The following is a 22775-nucleotide window of genomic DNA, read 5'->3' on the forward strand; positions in this document are numbered from 1 at the left end:
GTATGGTAGACGTTTTTACAGTGTATGTACACCACTATCTGCCGTGATTGCTTGCGATGTCACGTGAGCATTTTTTTTTTTAAACACGCACATACATAGGGCGAGTCTTGTCAAAAAAAATCACAAGCCGCATTTCTGGCACTACGTCGGAGTACTCGGAGTGTTTGTGTTCATTGGGGACTAACACACAGAACAACTCAGATAAGGCACTGACGTTACGACTTCGCCTCGGTGGACCAAGCTGTTTAGTTCCTGAACTCGCTAGGTCGTTAGCTTGGGGCCGGGCTAGCGAGCACAACAAACATTTAACTTTCCCTTAAGTGTCTCTGTTGTGTGAATCTACATGCTGCACATGGAGCGAGGCTGTGGAGTATTTGACGGAGCCAACACCGGCAAGAGTGTATCGGTCCGCCAGAGTTCCATGAGCCCACTAGCGGCTAAAGAGACAGCCATCCAACTCTGTTGGCTCACCACAACAATTACCATTTATCGAGTCCGGAAAAAATATCGTGTCCATTTTTATTCATCGAACAATAAGTCGATATAGTAATTATCATGACAGGCCTATGTATAACGTTTGTTGTGAGCTGTATTTTGAAAGATTGTGACCCCTTCCTGTCATCCTGACATATACTATATGTTAACATCGGAGAATCTAAAAATGTATATTGTGACCTCAATAGTTAGGCCAAGTTGGTTATAATAGGATTAGAGAATAGTACCATATAGATATAGAATCATTAAGTATATTCATGCTTTTTCATTTTGTCATGGCTAAAATCAATCTTCTTCATCCTCGGAGCCGCTCACACCTGAGACATAAAAGAGGATTTTTGTGCGGCCCGTAGATTAACACAATCTGCTGATGGCCAGATGTTCACGACAGCCTGCCAGGAAGTATGCTGCCAAAACCTCCAGTTCCTCTTTATAAGAGCTCACAAAAGCAAGCCTGTGAGCAGTCGGGGTTAAATAACAGTGTATATTTTACATTTTGTTTCACACTTCACGGTTTCCTGACTCCTTCGCATAAGATTTTAAAGTGACATTTTGTGTCACTGTATTTGCAATGGTTCTTATGTATGAACCGTTTTTGTATGCATTTTTGACATCATAAAGTGAGGACAAAAAGGCACATTGATTTCCTGTCCATCTAATTTGGCTTTGTTTACCCAGGAGCATACTTGACATTTCACACTGTTGGTCTGTGGTCTCAGGGGCGAAAGATTGGAAGGCTCATGAGTATAATGTACTAATAACTAGGACTGCATGTTGTTTTGACTCCATTAAGCTAATTGGTGGACACATTTATGACACCAAATGCAGCTTAAATTAACCCTGTAATTGATTACTGGTGAATGGCAGTCAGTGAAATTGGGATATGGTTTAACCCAAATGGATAGTTGGTTGATTAGATGGGATATTATGGACTAATATGTACAGTGCTTAACAAGTTTATTACAAACATCACCAATTTGTCTTAGAGACCAAACATCATGAAGTGCTTTTTTTAAAATAAGGACTTCAGTGAGCCCTCAAAGATTTTGACTTTTGAAGAGGAATGAGGAATTTCAAACTGCTCCTGTTTTAATTATTGAAGGAGTAAGATTGTTGTAACTACCAGTGCTCTTATTAGTGAGCAGCTGAGGTAGGTATTGGTCCGAGAATGAATGAATTTAGAAAATATATATTCCATCCATCCATTTTCTGAGCCACTTCTCCTCACTAGGGCCGCGGGCGTGCTGGAGCCTATCCCAACTGTCATCGGGCAGGAGGTGGGGTACACCCTGAACTGGTTGCCAGCCAATCGCAGGGCACATAGAAGCAAACAACCATTCGCACTCACAGTCATGCCTACGGGCAATTTAGAGTCACCAATTAATGCATGTTTTTGGGATGTGGGAGGAAACCGGAGTGCCCGGAGAAAACCCACGCAGGCACGGGGAGAACATGCAAACTCCACACAGGCAGGGACGGGGATTGAACCCTGCACCTCAGAACTGTGAGGCTGACGCTCTAACCAGTCATCCACCGTGCCGCAAAATATATATTTTATGTCTTAAAAGCTTTGCAATTATGGCAAGACAGTATTTTTTTGGGCGAAATGTTTGTTTTCATTGCAACATGTGCACACTTACAAGGTTTTATCTTAAGAATGTTGTGGTATTATGAAAATATATGAACACATTCTAAATATAAATTATCAACTATTTTCTTGTAAGAATATGATACTTTCAATGCAGGATATTCACCATATTTCTGGCATGTGTGGTGCAAAAAAAAAACAAAAAACTGAATTATCTAAAAAAACAACAACAAAACACTTTTTGTTCCATTTACTACTCAATTCTTACAATATTATGTTCTTATGTTGGATTACGTGTGTAGATAATTGTGTGTAGATTATATGGAGGCACCGGAGCCTCATCATGCACTCCAAAATGACAAATCCACAACGACTGGATGAGTGTTGTCAAGCGGCAATGAAGCCGATGGTCAAGGCAAGAGAGAGCCTGTAAATGAGCAGGCTCTATGTCTGAATTTGAAGTGCGGTGTGAGGTTCGAGCACCCACTTAAGCTTCGATATGTCCCGTAGAGTGCGGCTGCAGTATATACATACCCTTGTGGATGGCGAGGAGTGGAGCGATAGCGCTTTGGTGCCAAACGGTGATGAGCAGAGTCCAGGGTAACACTATCAACACGATGGCAAGAATATCTCTTCTCTTCGGCATCTCCAGGATTGGTTATTTGGCTCTGCATTACCTGCAGAGAAACAAAACACACATCATCAGCCATGTTTGAGCTTAAACTAGCATGGACATATGGAAAATAAACTTCACACTACAGTCATTAAACATGTTGCTGAATTTTATTCGCGAGGAAATGAGAAGTGCATTTACAGCACCTTAATTAGCATTTAACGACTCAGGAGAAGCATAATAAGCACTTGAACTTGCCCACATTCTTACGGGACAAAATTTGAAGACAATAGAACAACAGGGGGGAAAGAAGTAATTAATCGACCTCTGTTGGTTGCCAGAAGCTAAGACACATAGGGAATGAGCTTGTGGAGCAGCAGAAGTTGATAAAAAAGAAATAGAGCATCTCCTAATGTGTGACTGCCAACTAAAAGAAGGTCAACACTGCAGGAAGAAGCCCTGAGGAGGAGCTTGTGCCATGCGGCATCATTGAGAAAGGGTCAGGACCCCCTGCTAAAGATATTCACCAGCCAAATGACAGGAAACAAAGTCACCAGAAGGTGCTTTGGCCCACAGCCCAAGTCCTAATCACACACTCACAACCTTATCTATTCTATATAGCAGTGATTGGATGTTGTCGTCGGTGTTGTAGGATCTTTGTCTCATTTTTGTCTCAGTACCACCTTGAGTGAATTTCTAATTTAGTGTAAGCATTAACTTGGACTCAAGTTTAACCCTTTATATGGCACTGAAATAATAATTTCAACACAGCAATTCTCTACTAGGTACCCAACAAGGTTTTTGGGGCTTCGCCGGGTTACCTATCCACCAAAATGAATGGCTCGTGTCGGATCCATATCCAATTTATATCCACATATGAAAGAGGCCTGGGTCGGATATGAAAAAATCTGTACTGTCAAAAAAAAAAAAAAAAAACCCTGAAAAAACTGTACTGTTCTCATTGACATGAACAAATCGGATACATGTCACATTGTAGGCAGAAGAAAAACTACATCACCAGCAGAAATAAACAGAATGGCAAGGAAAGATTCCCTTTCCTCTCATCTGTGTCCTCTGGTAGAGCGTTCTCGTCAGGTAAAGGCCAGTCCCCTTTCTTTTCAAAAATGTCATTCTTTAATTGAAAGCAAAGATAACCTTGATGTCCTCACTTGACTTCATCATGTTTGTTTTTCCAACGTGGCAAAGCTCTGATTTTTTGAGCTCTTAGAGATCAGGCCAGCGCTCTGTCAACGCGCTGTAGTGGAGGTTCTCACAAACTGTAAACTGGCCTCAATGTCAGTAAATTGAACTTTAAACAATTCCACTATGAGGTACTTAGATAAATGAACTCAAACTCCCCCCTATTTTTTCTCAAGCTGCTGCGCCTTTTTGAAGTCATCTGGTGCCTTCCAGGGAGGTACCCCTAACACATGAAACGGTCCTGCTCCAGATCACATGACACCCACACATCTCGTTGTGGTAAATCGTATCGTCAAAAATGTTGGGATCCACTTCTGTTTATTACCTTACCATATTCTTTCATTTTCACTTCATGTATATGCACTGACCACTACGTGTGTCCTTACAGTCCACGGTCCACAGAACGTATCAAACTATCTGAAAACGGTGATACTCACCCACAGTCAGAACTGGATCGTGATATCACAAGTGATGCGTAGCTGGGAAGCCCACAAAGCTTGCTGGTGAGCTATGTAGCAGCGACATTCTCCATTGTGCTTCCTTTTACTCCTCTTCTTCCACCTCCAATCAGACAGGCAACTCCTCGTCCATGTCTGTAGTATAAAGACTTGTCATCAGTATTGATTCAATATTGATACAGCAACGGAGAGCTCCATTTCCTGTTCAATGGTTACCATCCCACTTTTCCTCTTTACCCTTCTGTAGTCATACAGTATATGACTGTTGGAAGTCCCTGATTTGTTTGGTTGTTGTTTGTTTTGTTTTGGTTCGATATCATATTTTTCCAGACACTGGTGGAACTTTTCTTGGAGTGTTTCACCGCAGGATCCACCGCACATCAACATGTGACCAGCAGAGAATTTCCAGTCTTCTGGCATAAATTCCCATATATGCCCATTATATTTTCAAAAATTCCCATGCAGTTCCCCTAAATGTAAAAACTCTAGTATCCTGTATCCAAAGCCATAGGACACAATTAACTCGACTTGATGGCTTGGATATAACAGCGAGGGTTGCACATGATGACATATAAACATATAACACAAAGTTTCTTGGCCATAAACACTTTCATGATCAGTGTGCTAATGTAATGTCACATAATTACTGAACAAAGGTTGTAAACCGTTGTATATTAGGTACTGCCACTTCTCTTTTGTGTGTCTGTGCTCATGTACTGTATTTATCCATGTGCATGCTTCTGCATATTTTCTGTTTTCTTTTAGCATCATGTGGAAAGGGAGATATAGGTTTAGTCAATTCAAGTTCAGTTTGAGGATGCTGGCATGATGTCTTATCTGCTGTTTGAGGCTGCTGGCATTATGTACTGTACTATCTTCAGCATTGTTTTTCACGGAGACTCATTCTACTCTCAGCTCATGTTGGCTGCATGCTGCATCAGCTCCAGAATTGCTTAGGACTGTGCTTGGCAACATTTAAGTTATATACTTTTGACCAAAATCTTCTTGAAACAAACCTTGACATTGCTGTCCTGGTTACGTATTACAATATGGCTATTTTGTATTTTTAACCTTCCTTTTAAACCGTTTAACCTTAGTCCCATGGGTTGTGTCTGCGGACACATGCAAGTGAATTGACACCATCTTGGATGCACAGTAAACGTCAGAGGTGTTCTGGAATTGCTGCACAAGCATGATGGGGACGAAGGACCCCGCTCCATCCAGCCAAGTGGAGAGGGCGGGCCAAGGGCCCCACCCAAGAATAGTCCGGCCGACAGGACACCACCCACACTAAGGTCCACCTCCACCAACACCCACCGCCCTTTGCCCCAATGGGACAGCAATTCCTCCCTCCTTCCCTACTTCCTCGTTTCCTCCCCCTCTGCCAGTATTTGGTGTATTAAAAAAAGGGCTAGTTTCACAAATACAATTGTAGAGGAACAATAACAGAAGAACAACAAAATGTACAAAAATTTAGCTACATGTAGTCTTTCTGCGAGGCGATACTAAGCAACTCGTTCTATACCGCCTCTCCTCATTAGCGTTGCGGGTGAGCTGGAGCCCATCCCAGCTGACAAGAGGCGGAGTACACCTTGGACTAGTCGACAGACAATTGTGGGGCACATATAGACAAACAACCATACCCATATTTACACCTGCGCACCATTCAAGTAACCTAAAATATTTTTGGAATGTGGGAGTGTTAAATAAATTGTAGAAGTTATCATTTATTTGCTTAGCTTGCGTTAGTATTATAGGACGATTTTGATGGTTGCTTGCTGACCTTGGGGGAAAGGAAGATGTCTCGCCTTCTGGAAGATGACTCAGCGGGAATCGTCAGAGAGGGGCGCCTTGACCAAGGACGTGGCCGGGTGTTGGTCTCATGTCTTCACCTTGAAACCCTCCCCTTAGTGTGTTATGTCTTGTAACTCAGTATGTTATGTCTTGTAACTTAGATACCTCCCTATTTCAAATAAATACAGGAGCAACGGGGGAGATTGTTTAGAGCATGATAGGAGAATGAATAGAACAATCTCCCATACGTCCTCCTCATGAGTAAAAAGAAACCACCGTCTTCATTCCTTTGTGTCTATTTTTTGTAGGTGTTGGGTGTGAATGATCCAACAGGGAGGAAGCGAAAGAATGGAGAGAAAACTCACATTAGCAGGGGAGAACAGGAAAACTCCACACAGATGGATCTGAGCCAAGATTCAAACTCTAAACCTTTGATCTATGAGGGAAGTATACTAACCAGCACTGTTTATTCCTTATTTTATTTAAAATTTTTTTTTTTTTTTTTTTACAATTTTAGGTAACTCCAGGTAATGTCACCTAAATGTAATATAAAACATTTATAACATTGCCTTTACAATTTCTAAATGCTGACAATGATGTTGATATGGGCAAAAGATATCTGGTAGGCCACTGAGGTGTAAGGATTGTTAGCAAGAGATGCTTCATTACCAGTAGGAATTCTACGAAGTCAGACAATTTGGGATATTTTCCAGTTAATTTGTAACCCAGACACTCTACCCCAAGCGTTAATCCATCGTCCGGGTAATTTTGTGATTATTTTAGTATTTTCCTCATGGTCGCATGAACTGGTCAACTGGTCGATGTTTGATGTCGTTAGTGTCCTTTAAAGAAATTCCAAAAATTATCTTTGGGCTCTGAAAACATAAATAATTGATTTCCCCAGGTACAATACTCTGGTACAATACTCTGAAGGGTATCTTCTAAAAACCTTTGGATTCGGCATTGACAAAAGCATCGTTAGTGAAGTTAGCTATTGTTTGACCTAATCTTTCTTGCTGATCTAAACGTTGTTGTTTTGATTGGGAGGATGTGGCAAATAGATTTAATGGGACTTCGGCTTCGTTATTTTACTTCACTTTTAATTTTAACAATGTGCTGCATATGTGATTGTTTTTCTCGTAGTAACTTTTGCAATTCAGCAAGTCCTGCTTTAAGTTTTCCTTCTGATAGAAATTGAGTCTCTCTTGATTTACATTCAGTCCTTTTGTTTGAATTCCATTGGTGTCCGTATTTGTGCTTCTCTTGCTTGCAATTCTTTTTCTCTTTCCTCAATTATCAATTGCATCTCCTGTTTTTCATGTATCCACGGCAGCTCCATTTTCTTTACTTGCAATTGTATTTTTTTTCACTCTGCATTTGGACTTCTCTCATATACTCTATGGTTCTCTGAAGCACAGGTTCTGCATTTTTCCTGAATGAACTGAAGGCCTTTGCCCTCCTTGACTCTTTGGTCCGCGGTTCAGTTACTGTACATCACTATCAACCTGCAAGTCAGTAAGTGAGTCTCTGATCTTGGTTTCATTGACATCTTTGTGTCTTTGTCTATCACTATGCGTCTCTGCATTACTACGGCTAATTTGTGTTTTCTGAATGTAATATACAGTAGTTTGAGATTAAGGATTTCTGTTTGCCTGCTTTGTGTCCTTAAGATCCTCTTTGAAAGACAACTAGTTTATCTTGGAGACATCTCGACGAAAGACTATGTGACATCACTGAAGATGATTACCCAAGAGTATGTCATTTACACCGTGAATGAATGTTTTATGATGGTAGCAGTTTTACTGTCGAACAGAGAAATTAAGTTTGCTATTATTTGCTAAGGGAACAATTAATCTTTGAGGTTCCATTGTTTTTGAAATCATAGGGATGGCAAAATGCAGAACCACTATGAACGATTGCGTGTACTGAGGCATGCAGACTTCTTATAGTGGAGCAAATAATGGGAGCATCATGCAGTTAGAAAAACAATAAACACAACCAAGTGGCAGAAGACCGAAGTGGTGCTAAAAAGGTGACTTGAAAGAAAAAAAAAGATGCTTTTGCCGCTAGAAACTGTCACATTTAGATCACAATAAAAGTTATATGGAAACACAAACAGCCTGCTAACATCTCACGCCACTTGACAAGTCAATGAGTCAAGAGAATCTGTAAAAGGGAAGCTGTTGTGTAAAGAATAAATTGTTTCTGCTCAGCTCCCACCTCAATTTGTTCCAAGCTATGTATCACTATCTCTGCAGTCAGGAAGAGTGACTCGGTAAAACCAACGGTGTAAAAGAGGCCTCGCCTGCCCAAGGTGGCCTTTTTGTACCTTTAGGTACTCGACTATCCATTCACTTCAGTTAACCAGTTAAGTTAAGTCAACCAGGTGTGAAGGAAACACCTGCCGTGCATTAAAACAAAGAAAAATCATCGTAACAATGACATTGCACTTCCCACAAAATTGTTAGAAAATGATACAATGCAGAACACATGAACTCCTTAGTTTACATTTTTGTTTTTGTCCCTTTCACAAAGCAACATTTTCTTACAACTTTAAACTTGAAATACAGCAATAATCCAAAAACAATACAATAATAAACATCTTCAGATATTAACAGCTTGAGTAACAAATATGAACATAACAATATTTCCTCATGTAGCTCAGCTTGCTCAGCATGCATGGGCCACACCCACTGACGTTTAACAGACTGTCTAATATATTTAATGAAAGTGTGTGACATTTAGTCTTTCTTATCGACCAGAAAAGCCACTAAAAGTGCACAGTGGAGTCTGCTATGTACGGTGCCACAACCAGCATGTGGCAGTGTTGAGTTGAGCTTTATCGCGTTCCATACGTCATGTGACTAGTCAGTGCCTCACCAATCATGAACCTCACCGCCCGTCACTGCGCTTATCCTCACTAGGATCGCGGGCGTGCTGGAGCCTATCCCAGCTATCTTCAGGCGAAAGGCGGTGTACAGCCTGAACTCGTTGCCAGCCAATCGCAGACAGCAGCCTATGCGAGAATTAATTATTCACTTTGAGAAACACATTTTGAGACTACACAATACTCAATAAAATAATAGACCCAGGTTGGTTCAGCAGCATTTGAGGGATGGGACGTGACACAAGCGAGTGGAAGGACACCATCGCCAGCCCGTCACGTATAGAATAATGTCCAGTACGCCAACTCGACTCTTTTAAAGCTAAGCCATGTGTTTCACTTACTCAATGCCCGTCGTTGAATATTTGTTTTATAATACTTAATGTTGAATGTGTGTGTGTGTGTGTGTGTGTGTGTGTGTGTGTGAGCGCGCATGCATGCGCTTGTATATGGCCGCTGTGGTTTATACCTGTTCTAATGTTATGTTTGACTGTGCGAGCGCCACCGTGGCATTATAAGGGTTTAATGAGTGCGTATGTGTGTGTGTCTGGGTGTGCATGTGCTGGCGTACACATATTTTCAGTGTTAAAATGTCCCGACCCCCCACCCTTCTCCCGCACCAACTGAAAGTCCACCCATCAGTTGCGTTCTGGCACCAACATTGGCATGTACGCTATCCATTTTATCAGTCTCACCTCTAAAAACCAAGCAGAACTAATACAAAAAGCTTGCATACTGTAAGCATGGCTATGTTAGCAAAGGCTACGATGTTAGCAAGGCTACATTTAATTTATAACTTTAGGGACTCCCTATGGATATTATTAACCGGAGGTGTAATAACTGGCTAACAGATGTTGAACAAACAAATGCCAGCAATAGATTTTTGGGGGAAGAGCTTCGCAATGACCACGTCATATTTGCCAAAACATTTCCTTAACTGCAGTTTGTGATTGATTTCACAATCATTGGAAAACAATATATTTTTAAAACAAGATGGTTTTCTGAGCATTGATATTTCAATATCTGCATTTAGAATGGTCATATAGTAAGGCAGCATTCATATTTTCATCTTGAGTTCAATGAAAGGTCACCTTCATGCTACTTTTAGATTTATTTTATATGCCCCATCAATCCAATCCGCACCTTCCTCTTGAAAATGTGATACTCATGAAGTGGACTTAAATTGCAAAAAATATCAACGCAGTAAAAGCAATTACTGTATGAATACTGCGAAAGGTGCACCAAATACTCCACTCTTAAAATCAAGACTGTTACTGTTTTTCTACTATAATAATTGGGTAGCAGTTAAACTACTTGTATGTATGGGATTCTGCAAAATTTTGAAAAATAAAATTGAAAAAAATCAAGCCTTTTCCTTGCACCACTTGACACAATTACTGCAAATGCTACTTTTCAAGCTTGATTTAGGCTACCCATGAAATCTTGAATAAGGCATTAGCTGTGAGGATTGGCTGTGATTGATAGCCCGAGTCCATGCCAGGATCAGCCTGCCTAAGCAACGATAAAAGATTTAGGAGCACCAAGCCTTAGGCAACTTGTTTTCTGCCGATAACCACGGGGGAGAGTGCAGTGTGCCCTGAACTTATTCTGACTAATTTATTGCACCGCTCGCTCAGTCAGGGCACATTTTCAATGTGGGACTTGGTGGGGGCCTGACACAGCTTCTCATCGCGATCTTGGCCACAGTCAGGGAGCTACAGCAAGACTGTAGTGTCACTGACACGGAGACAGACTTGACGCAGCTCATCTCGGATCACAATGCAGTCTGGTGAAAATGTCATCTTGAGGGAAGCCACACGGGACATGTTGGCACTGTTTCAGATTTTTTCTCAGTGAGCCGCCAACTGGTACATTTCAGTTAGTTTGTGATCCATTGTGGATCTGTAGAGCTTGATCAGACTTTTGTTTCCGTTGCAGGGTGTGTAGAGGGAGTGGCGATTGCTTCATCAAATACCAAAATAGTGTGAATCATCCCAACAGGAGAGTGTGTAATCCGGCAATTAATTACAAGGTGTCAACAATTTACAACTGTCCCAAAATCTGGCGTTTTAAGGTTAGGAACCGTGTGCAATGAAGTAGTTTGCACAGCGGCATATCACACGGCACGCTCAGTTACTGCTGAACTCACTGTTTTTATTTATGGCCAAGAAGTGTTTTTAATTCCATTATTTACTTGATTTATTAGTATTAAGTATATGTGACTATGTGCATTTTTTTCTGAATGAATAATAGTTTATAGTATAGTATAATTTTCTGTGGCACACCTGATGATATATCACGGAACACACTATGGTTGGGAATCACTGATTTTCTACTCACTTTACACTAGCGGCACTCATATTCCAACCAAAAGGTACCAAAAGAGGTCAAATATTTTGAAACTTACTGACCCACATTGTACTGCTTAGTGGAAATGCAACTTAATTGCCTGAAATTGATTATGAAGCCTACTATATTTATGGCTTATAGTTCAAAATTAACCATGACCAAAATGTAGCCATTGTATAAAAAACAAAAAAACAAAAAACCATCCTGTTATGTAAATCATAACATGGCAAATAAACAATTTCTGATTCCTGATGTGCTTTGGTTTTTGCACTACCTGGCTAATTGCTGCAACTACTAATCAAAGCCTTCTTTAAATAAACAACCTTTTTGCACTGATACTGATTCATGGTCTCTCTCCTTAGTGTTTTGGTATAAATTTAGAAATCGTCCTTGGTGTGCAGCGGTCATAATAAACAACATCAATCATAAAGCAATCACTTTCGTTGAAAATGTAATGAATCGATACATTAAAACCTCTAGTGAATCTCTAGGAGTGATTCATAAATGCGGACTCGGACCCTTCCAGAGCAGGACAGCGTTTATCTCATTAAACGATAGGGTTGGAGTCTACTGGGGATTGATTGCAACAGCTCGTGACATGTTTCACTGTGTACAGGCTTATTAGACTTTGGTGTGAGGTCAGAGGTCGGCATTGGGAGCTACTGGATTCATTTGCTAATTAAAGGCTGTCTTCTGAGTGCTAGTTTTGAGGTATTCATCTTCTCTTCATTACACCTTCTATCTCCACTGAGTTGGGAGCACTGTAACAAGGGTCAGAGCCTGGACTTCGCCAAAGTGAGACTCCCCGGTGTCAAAGTCCTCCAATTATATGCTCTTGTGAAATCAAAATATATGTCATTATGAAGTTGATCATTGCTAATTAAACCCGGGGGATTTTGTTCTGGCGCTGTGTTTGAGAAGTCCAGGTTTTTAGGCAACCGCTGTTAGTGGAATAACAAAGACACGTCAAAAATAACTGACAAGTCATTTAGACATGGAAGCCTATTCATGCCAGTTTTTGCCATCCATCCATCCATTTTCTGAGCCGCTTCTCCTCACTAGGGTCGCGGGCGTGCTGGAGCCTATCCCAGCTATCATCGGGCAGGAGGCGGGGTACACCCTGAACTGGTTGCCAGCCAATCGCAGGGCACATACAAAGAAACAACCATTCACACTCACAGTCACACCTACGAGCAATTTAGAGTCTCCAATCAATGCATGTTTTTGGGATGTGGGAGGAAACCGGAGAGCCCGGAGAAAACCCACGCAGGCACGGGGAGAACATGCAAACTCCACACAGGCGATTGAACCCATGTCCTCAGAACTGTGAGGCTGACGTTCTAACTAGTCGCCCATCGTGCCCCAGTTTTTGCCAATAAAGATAAATAAATAAATACAAACGATACTGGCAGAATCCTGTTTCCGGTGAGTGCGAATGGACGCTGTGTTTATGGAAGTAAATGTGGACACTCGCGTATGTCTCGCAATGACACATTTGTGGCAATTTCAATGATTTTGTGCAACTGGAGCCAACAGTTTCTTATATTTACCAGTTCTAAAGCATCTTCGATTCGCCCCTGACAATTTCTTGCTGCTTTATCCGCCGTTGCCATTTTGTTGCGTGTCAGTTTTGTTGAACAATTGTGACCTCTGTTTGATGACGTATAGGTCGGACACATATCCGATTTATACCCACATATAAACGAGGCCTGGGTCGGATATGAAAAAATTGTAATAGTACTGTGTACATCGACATGAGAAAAAACCTGTTACGTCACAATAGACAAAAATATCAGAATGGACCTGCAGTGTGAACATTGGTTTCCTTAAACTACCATACTAATTTACTTCTTATAAAATGAGCAACTCATATTTTTAGTTAGTAAAATAATTAATGTGAAATGTTATTTGATAAATGAAAAAACTAATTTAAGATGCTAGTAAAATAATTATTTTCATCAGAGAGTCATCAGAATGTACAAAGGAAAAGAACGCCCCAAGACTATATATTTTTTAATTTCACTTAAACAAGTGATTCCTAAATCATAAATGACATATTTTTGTGAATCAATTTAAATTAAAGCTCAAAGTATGCACTTCAATAACAACGTCACTGTTTAATTTCAAATCTATTGTAGTGGTGTACCAAGACAAAAAAAAAACAACGCTATACTTTGGGACCTACTTCAGTAATTCAGTTTCGAGCAGCAAAACAAAAGAATAAAAAAATAAAAACAAAAAGTCAGGACTGAAATATTTTTCAATGCCATTAGCAGCCTTGGGATGCGAGACTTGACATCCTACACCAGTGCAGGAAAAATGTGTGTCTTAAAAGTATCAAGGTGTGAAGCTTGTTTAGCCGGATCGACAAACAGGCTGAAATGTGACAGCATGCGTGTGTGTGTGGGTGTGTGTGTGTGGGTGTGTGTGTGTGTGTGTGTGTTTTCCGCACCATTTTCTACTAGATAACTCCAGGTCTCTAAACTACAGTATGTGTAAGTCACATGCACGTGAATTTTATACGTTACAATTAGGGAGGGAACACAGCTGGCAGTTTGTGTCCTTCTCTGGTACTTAATGACATAATTACTGCAAGTACGTGATTTCCCTCTTTGACGTGCTGTCATTAGCTTGGTAGCTGTCAACACGTGTGTGGTTTTGACTCAGTTATTTGCTTGGCCAATTACTGGATACATCATAATTTTAATTGCTTCCTCATGCTTATTGCACACCTTTTCGAAGGCACCCACGATTAAGAACCTATTAAATGTCTCCTCGTCAACATAGCTGCAGTTGCATTTACTTAATGAAAATTGGACTCTGAAAATGTAATTTTCCTTCATATATATACTTTAGGCGGCACGGTGAAAGACTGGTTAGCACATCTGCCTCACAGTTCTGAGGACCGGGGTTCAAATCCCGGCCTCACCTGTGTGGAGTTTGCATGTTCTCCCCGTGCCTGCGTGGGTTTTCTCCGGGTACTCCGGATTCCTCCCACATCCCAAAAACACGCATGGTAGGTTAATTGAAGACTCTAAATTGCCCGTCGGTGTGAATGTGAGTGCGAATGGTTGTTTGGTTCTATGTGCCCTGCGATTGGCTGGCGACCAGTTCAGGGTGTACCTCGCGCGAAGATAGGTGGGATAGGCGACGTCCGCGACCCGAGTGAGGAGAAGCGGTACAGAAAATGGATGGATCGATGGAAAGGTACTTTACACAAATGTGATTTTTTTTTTCCCCTTTTTTTTTTGTTTTGTTTTGTTTTACCAGCATAAAAGCGCTGACATTTGGAGATGCCTGCTAAAAATGCCAAAGGAGCGACAGTGTTGAAAGAGAAACAGTAAGTCAGCAAAGGTGCCAGCTCAGCGACCATTTTTGACATTTCCAAGTGAGCCTTTCGTAATTTGCCCTTTGCCAGCCTGTGAAATAATTGCTCATCACTGACTATTACTGTTTGTCCACTTGTGTCGCATGTGTGCGGCTAAGCACACCCCACAGTACAGTGTTGACACAGCAGATGCCTGCCGATGGTACATTCCAGAGGTGACATTGCAAAGATAATGAGCGCTGCGCTTGACTGGCAACATGGCACTGGATGCATAGGCAACTTTAAGGAGGCTGTATACAAACTTGTGAACACCACTTTATTATCCTAACACACACTTATCAAACAAGAGTGCACGGTGTGTCATGCTATAACAGCCCGTCACAGCTGTCATGTATCTTGAAGGGGCTTATTTTACTTACATTGGTTTCCCTAGGCATTGAGAGAAAGCACTCTGAACAAAAGAGCCTGCCACAATTTACTTCCTTCGCATGTGGTTGGAATGTCTGCCTCACACTTCACTACATCAATGAATTGCATTACATTATCTCTCTTGGAATTTGTCACACAATTGGAAGAACTAGTACAGATATTTTATAGTTCTGATGCCGTATTCCAGAATAATGGGTAATTTCAGACCCACATACTACTGTAGGAAACTTTTAATAAAATAGCACTCCACATTGGAGTTTGTACTCACAAAGTCAGGAAAAATCATCCATCCATCCCTATCACAGGTAAGCTGGAGCCTATTTAGGCAAGAGACCCTGGACTGGTTGCCAGCCAATCACAGGGCACATATAAACCTAAAAACCATTCACATTCACATTCCCACATTACTAAGAGTCTTCACTGGCCTAACATGCCTGTTGTGGGAACTCAGAGTACCCGGAGAAAAAAACAGCAAACATGTGGAGAACATGCAAAAATGGACTTGAACCACAAACCTCAAAACTGTGAGGCAGATAAGCCACCCACGCCTTTCACCGTGCTGCCCAGAGATTCAGAAGTCTGATGTCACGATGGAAGTGCCCAGAAAGATCATACGGCAATAAAACCGGATACTGATCGGAAATCGGTCCGATGTCAGCAAAAAAACGAGGATCGGATTAGACTGCATCGAAAATCTCTGATTTTACCACTCTTATGCAAGCAGTCCATTCCATGCACCACTTCAGACACTACACGACAGACTTAGTTTCTTTCTTCGTTTTGGTTCACAAAAGTCATTTGCTCAAAGCTAGCTAACAAAAAAGCGATATAATGACTATTGGTACACAAACGCTGTATAAACACAGAGTAAACAGACAATATAGCAATACTCTCTGGCATATATTCTTAAAAAAAATAAATGGCTCAGTTTTTCTCATACCTAATGTTGCTGATTATTGTTCTCTGTTTGAGTAATATCACTTGATCAAGCTTTTTCTAACATTCCATACTACAAAATAAGTAAATTATGTATGATTATCGCTTAAATCTGATCAGACCAAAATTGGTATCAGCCAAACCTCAAGGCTGCAATATCGGTATCGGATCGGAAGTGAAAAAGTTGGATTGGGACATTCGTAATAAAAACAGTATGTATTCTTTTATTTGTGATATTCATCACTGCAAAGTTTTGGCATGGAAATTGGTGAGTAGTTATATTGCTACATCATCTTTGGCTTCTTTATTATTTGCTACAATAAAAATAACTAATGCAAACAAATGCCAACTAAAACCAAATACTAGTCATGTTTGTGGTATTGCCATTTTTCTTCGGTCTTAACTGCATGAGATCATTGTGTGATAATAAAACAAATTAGATTGTACTGTGATTTAAAAAAATAATAAAAATAAATGTCACGGTGTTGCCAGGCAACAAGCAAGACTTGAAAAAAAAAAAAAAAAGAGATTGTGGCTAAAAATAAAAATGATCCTTAGGTACTTAGTTAAGTTCTCATCAAACTGGAACAATCTCCCATTTGTTATGTTTGTGCCAACTTTGCAACCAGCTCACATTGTCCCATTTTTCTCCATGGTACAGTGTGTTATTCGTGCAAATCCTCTTCCCGCAGGGACATGGACACACACCAATGAGAGATTTTCTTCCCTCCTATACTGTAAGCGTCATCAATAGCCCGCAGGCTGAAGGAAGCCTCCTGTATCCATAACTCCTCTGCAGCACAGGACCCTTGTCAGAGGGTAGTGAACAGTCCAGCCAGTATCTATAACAAGCCCCCTTGGGTATGCTGCATTACATGTGGAAATACTGCAATTAGGGTATCTAGTTGTAAAGTGTACAGGGAGGGAGACTTGAACTTTGAGAAAGTAAGAGGGACAAGCCTGAGCAAACGATCCTGATTCGCATTTAATCACGTGTGCTGTCTTTTGCTTCCGAAAGCTAAAAGTCGCAAGTAAAAAAGATTTCATTGCCTTAATTTTGGTAGATACAACACGCATCTTTTGAGCTTCGTGCAAAGTGTCAGCGCTCTCCATGCGTATGAATGGAACCAAAATCAAAATAACAAGGTTGTCTGCACATTGATCTGCTCTAGTTGCTAACCCTAACCCTATGGCACAACTCCTTGGGCAGCATGATTCTGTTAAATGCTGTTAAATTCGGTTTGGAAACAGGAGCTAAGAACATTCAGAAACTGTATTTTCCCTTTGCATTAAAAATAATATTTAAAGTATGTACACAGATCATTTTACACTTGAAACTATGTGAGTCCCATGATGCACATGTCTGAAAACGATGAGTCCCAGCCCTGGAACAAAAAAAGAGTCCCAGCAATTTATCATCACAGAATACAGATTCAGTAATCCTATGCTATATTAAGGTTCTTACTTGGTTGTCCTGCTATATTGCAGATTGTTATTACAGTTTTTACTGTATTGTTTGTACAATATTTTGTTGTGTTATCCATTGTTCTCTCTCTCAATATATGATGTATTTTGTTTTTAATTTCAATTTTTTTTTACGATATATTTTCCCAAAAACTATCATGACAAACGATAGTATTGTTGATGTTTTTTATGCCACTGATCTCGTGATATTAGAGTATAATAATTCAAGTACATCCCTTTTAAGAACAATTAACTATGTATATATATATATATATATACATACATATAGAAAGTTGGCATTGTAATGTAGAACAATAATCATGGATAAATATAAAATATAAATAAAACAGACTCAGGCTCTGTTCACAAAAATTTCATTTGAACAAATATTAAACATTTGGCACAGATTAACAGATTGCACACATTTATGCCTTAACAGGCAATGTAATGCCAAACAAGTTTCCACATGGTTAAGAAAAAGTGCAAAGTATAGCCACATTAATAACAACACAAGTAGCAACCTGTTTAGATTCAAGATTTGTACTACTTTTCAAAAGTCTTTAGCCTTTCTTTAAACCTTGTTGTGACAACATGTTCAGTGGCTACATCTCTTACAATAGAGAGGACGATATACTGTATATAATGTGAGCATACGTGCACCATATACACTGTCACGTTTGTATTTACATTGTTGAGCAAAGGGGAACAGGAAATGTCGCATCGTGTTTTTTGTTCCCAGCTGAAGAAATAGAGTGGGATGGTTATGTGCACACAGGCACGCATATGGCCAATCAGAGGGAGGTTCCCTTTCCGCCCTTCACTATCTCTGATTGGTTTAGAGACCACATGGGTTTCATGTGTCTGCTTTCAGGTCACATTTCTTCCTCAAATGGCTGGGCATACAGGTGGACCTTTTCTTTCTTCTTTTTTTTTGCCGCACCATTTTGAAATGAGGGCGAATATGCGACCAAGTTAGTCGCACTCTAGAGCAAAAAAATCCTACGCCGAATTCCCAACACTATGCCGGAATACTTCAATCCATAGCATTGCGTCCTCGGATGCAGATTGGTCTTAGTTTATGCATTCCTGCTCATTCTTGTGCGTCTCAGACACGGGCTGCACATCAAATGAGATCTCTGTCCAAGTACAATTTTCACAGGTTTGCTTAACACTAAATGAATTTCTTGATCCTTAATTGTCACCATATTCAAATAGGAGGGACTTCAGGCGACGTGGTTCACCTTTGCGTTACACCTTTGTTTAACTTTTAATATTAGCAGTGGTGAACTTGTTTTTACACTTATGACAATAAAGGTTTTATGATGACGGAACGACTCGCCATTGTTTCCTATGGGAATTTTCATAACTAGGTGTGGTCTGTACAAGCCTTATATGTCAACATACTATACGTCATCATGACTTTGAGAAATGTGTAACGTAAATTTCACTCGCCCCCCTGGCCCTTTAACCTTTAAACGCAGCCCCATGATTTCTAGATGGACGGAGGACAACACACAACACGTTTGGAAAGGTCACAAGCATCCATCTACCACTAATCCTGCAATCCTGATAATCTTTTACTGTATCATGAGCTTTGTAGTTGTTTTCAAACAGTATTACAGTATTTGTGGACCATTGTGTCTGAGGCTCACAAAAAAGTGCTGTTTAATATAAATGTACAATTGATTCCTATAACTAGTCATGTTGTTTTTGGAGAGATAAAAATGATTCAAATGGTTAAGTTTTCCTCATCTGCTGTGCTTATTTTGCTCAGAATGCTTCTTTTTCAGCATGAGTTGGGCTCTGCTTGTATCTTATATAGTATAAGCTATGTTTATTAGAGTAACTATGCCACGCAATATCTCAGTGGCTTGGTTTTACAGAAAAAGCCGGTTGTTGTGCCCTGAATGATTCAGTGTTCAAGAGGGAAACGTGGAGAGCTTTTTCTCACTGTAACAATAAAATTGCAAACAGTTGCATCACAGCACTACGCGTTTCAGTCTTCACATTAGGGCGTCTGGCTGTGGACATGTGCTCGCTACTGAATTATTTTCCTGCGCAAATACTGTAACATATGAAATACATCTATATTGTCTGCATTTTCTAAATGCCATACCTTCGTAAAATGCAGTTCTGTAACAACGAAACCACAACTGCAATCATTCACATATTCATAAATGCTTCAGTAAGTTATCAACAACAATCCCATAGGCCATAATGTAGCATTAACTGCTTTTTTCCAATTAAAATGTTAACAGGAAATACGGTCGGGGTAGTGGTTTGCCTGCCTCATTGTCGAGAAGTTTCTGGGTTTGAAATCTCAGGCTCCCAAGTCTGGAGTTTACAAGTTCTTCACGTGTCTCTCCCAGAAGATGGAGTGAAGGAAAAATTGTACCATTCTTGACTGTTATAAAATTATTCAGAGAAGTTAGCAACTGTATGATTAAACTAAAAAAAGTAAAATAAAGGAAAATCAATCACCCTTTGTAAATGCATTAAAGACTCATAATACTTTTTTATATTGTAGTGGTAGAAATTTTAGATATTGTTGGAAGTCTAGTTTGTTATAGATTATATAAGCACACATCTGCTGCTCTAAAATGTATTTGCGTATGTAATTGACATTGAATTAATTGTATTACTCTTACTGCAATGATCAGCCGGATGCTTTCCATTTCGAGTCCTATGGTAATAATCACGTTTCCTCTTTGGCATCATTGGTACCCTTCTGTTTTGATATTGCAAAAAAAATTATTGTTCGAAACAGCTCAATTTGTGGATCCAAAAGGCAAGCTGCACTTGAAGACAAGACACATTGGACAATCACGAACGAATTACAGGCGACACTGGCACTGACACTAACTTGCTGCAAAAAATGCGACCCCCAGAGTTCTTAGCGGGAAACAATGTTTCAAAACTCCACCTAGATTATTTCACTTACCCATAAATAACAGGGCACGCTTGTCAAGGAAAAGGGCGATTTCTTTTTTTCACAATAGCTTTATTTCTCCATCGGCACAGAACTGTACAAGAGATAAGAAAGGAGAGACTGTGGATAAAGTCCCACTTATGTTTTCATGGTAATAGGGCTCATTAAAACTAGTTACAGAAAACCGAACTACTTTAGTTTTCGTGTTAGGTATGACCCTGATGGCAAGCTCGTCACAGATGAAAGTACAGCGGTTTGTTGCAAGAGTCACACCATGCTAAACTACATCGGTGGAAATACAACAAACACGACAACAACTTTGCATCACCCTGATGCCAAAACAAGTGAAACTAGAGGAAAACAAAAAACGCACATGCTACAAATTATACAGTGCAAACACAAAAACAGTGGAGTTCACAGTTTAAACTGCACAGCAGAAAATGTGTCAAGAATAGCAGAACCAGAAATATTTTGTTGTTTTCCATTTGGTATATTTTTGTATTCTTAAAGAATTGCACACCATAGAACATTGACTCTAAAATTGTTTTGAATGAACTGTTTTATATGGTTCTAATCTTTAAGCATGCACAGCAAAAAAGTGAGACAGGTATAGCCGCACCAGATACATCGAATTAACAAACTGTCCTTTTGAGTTGAAGCAAATGTTAACAATTTCAATAAACTTCCAAGTTAAAACTGGCAGGAAAATGTTCTCTTTTTTTGTATTAAAAATATATAGTTTGGTGCGCACCTTGCTCTATACTATTAATGAGCTAAAGTGTAATGAGATTTGCTGACATTGCGCATGATGGTTTGAAGTTTGACTTTGGCAGGTCTACTGTATTAAATATAGCTCCTATATTGCATTTTAGTGTGAAAGTGTGCCTAATTCTATATATCACATATAATGCTTTTATATCTACGATATAATTACATATATGTGATTCAGCAACTAATGCTGTGAAATTTAAACAACACAATGTAGCGGCACAGCAGGTTTGTGTTATTAATGAACGAAGAGCCTATGCAAGAACAGGGGCAGAGGAAAGGAGGAAGTGATGTGTTTTGTACATTAAACGCTTGCATTAATGCACAATTGTCCGAGTTTGCAGGCAAAATACAATAGGTGTTTTTTTTTTTTTTTTTGTGGTTGTTAAAGGTGAAATCCCGTTAAATAATTGATTCTTCTTGTACAAAAACGGGCATGTTTATCAGCCAGGCTGAGCGAGTGAGAGATGCTGGAACAGAAGGGGACATGCACTTACTGCGAATAATAATGCCCAGCGGTGGGCTGTAGAAAATGACGGTCTATTCTTTATATTATGTGCAGCCTTAGGTCAGGATATACAAATGCAATCTATTCCAAACGTACAATGCCCACATATGCAAAGCTCTCTCTTTAGGAGATAAGTGCTGCATAGATGATAATGACAGAAGCAGATGAATGCTAAGCCTGTGTTTCTTTGTGTTTTTTGCTTTTTTAATTAATTGTCATCGCCATTCTTGTGGATTTAACTGCCAATGAAATGTGGTAATAATTACCAGTTATTAAAGCTCTGAAAGTACTATTGCAATAGGAAGTATGTTGTCTTCAATGCACAATACTGTCAAATATAAACAGATCATCTATATTTAAAAACAAAACAAAATCATTAACAGGCTCTCAAGTGCATGCCAATGCAACAAGTAACACCGTAACCCCTAAATTGCGAGGCTTTTTTAAACAATCAGAAGCATGAAGAAAATCATCCATCCATCCTTTCTTTACCACTTATCCTCACTAGGTTCAATCCATCTATTTTCTACCACTTATCCTGTTCAAGGTCGCGGAGCTGAGCAGATTATTTCTATTGCCATTATTTCCTATGAAAAATAATAATAAATGAAGCAGCGTTTCTGGACGAATTGTAGTTGACATTAAAGACATTAATCATCATGGTTTTGATGATTTGGTCATACCACAATCATTGATACGTTGATTAATTAATCTCAGTAAAGGTCGTTCCGTTGCATATGTTAGGTTAATTGAAGACTCTAAATTGCCCTTAAGCCTGAGTGGTTGTCTGTGTTTCAGTGCTGTGATTGACAGGTGATCCGTCCACGGTATCAACGCTTCTTTCTCCAAGTCAGCTGTCACCAGCTTCCATGTGACCCTGAACAAGATCATTGGTGTAGAATATGATGGATATATTTATTCTGCATGATGTTTCATTGATGGCTCAGACAAATGTAATTATCTGGATATGAAGTAGCTCTGTAATCTTCCTATCTCTGCATCTCCTCTGTCAGTTCCTGATCGATCTCTTCC

The 22775-nt window shown here is 39.8% G+C and overlaps 1 protein-coding gene across 7 annotated transcripts in view; it reads right to left on the minus strand.

Moving 5' to 3' along the window:
- Positions 1-22775, minus strand: part of LOC133482545 (galactosylgalactosylxylosylprotein 3-beta-glucuronosyltransferase 1) — a 95176-nt gene that overhangs the window by 20596 nt on the left and 51805 nt on the right. For 5 of the 7 annotated variants that reach the window (XR_009789827.1, XM_061782787.1, XM_061782790.1 and 2 more), the window contains 2 exons: positions 4334-4489; positions 2618-2760 (listed from right to left, as the gene is read on the minus strand). Coding sequence is in view for 6 of the 7 variants with exons in the window: in XM_061782787.1 (XP_061638771.1) it covers positions 2618-2729 (112 nt within the window). In the remaining variant the exon portion in view is untranslated. Of the gene's footprint in view, positions 1-2617; positions 2761-4333; positions 4490-6137; positions 6351-22775 lie in introns of those variants that run through there. The other 2 variants (XM_061782792.1, XM_061782788.1) reach the window with 2 other exon arrangements.

The sequence above is a fragment of the Phyllopteryx taeniolatus genome, chromosome 8, assembly GCF_024500385.1.
Source record: "Phyllopteryx taeniolatus isolate TA_2022b chromosome 8, UOR_Ptae_1.2, whole genome shotgun sequence".
Lineage (NCBI taxonomy): Eukaryota > Metazoa > Chordata > Actinopteri > Syngnathiformes > Syngnathidae > Phyllopteryx > Phyllopteryx taeniolatus.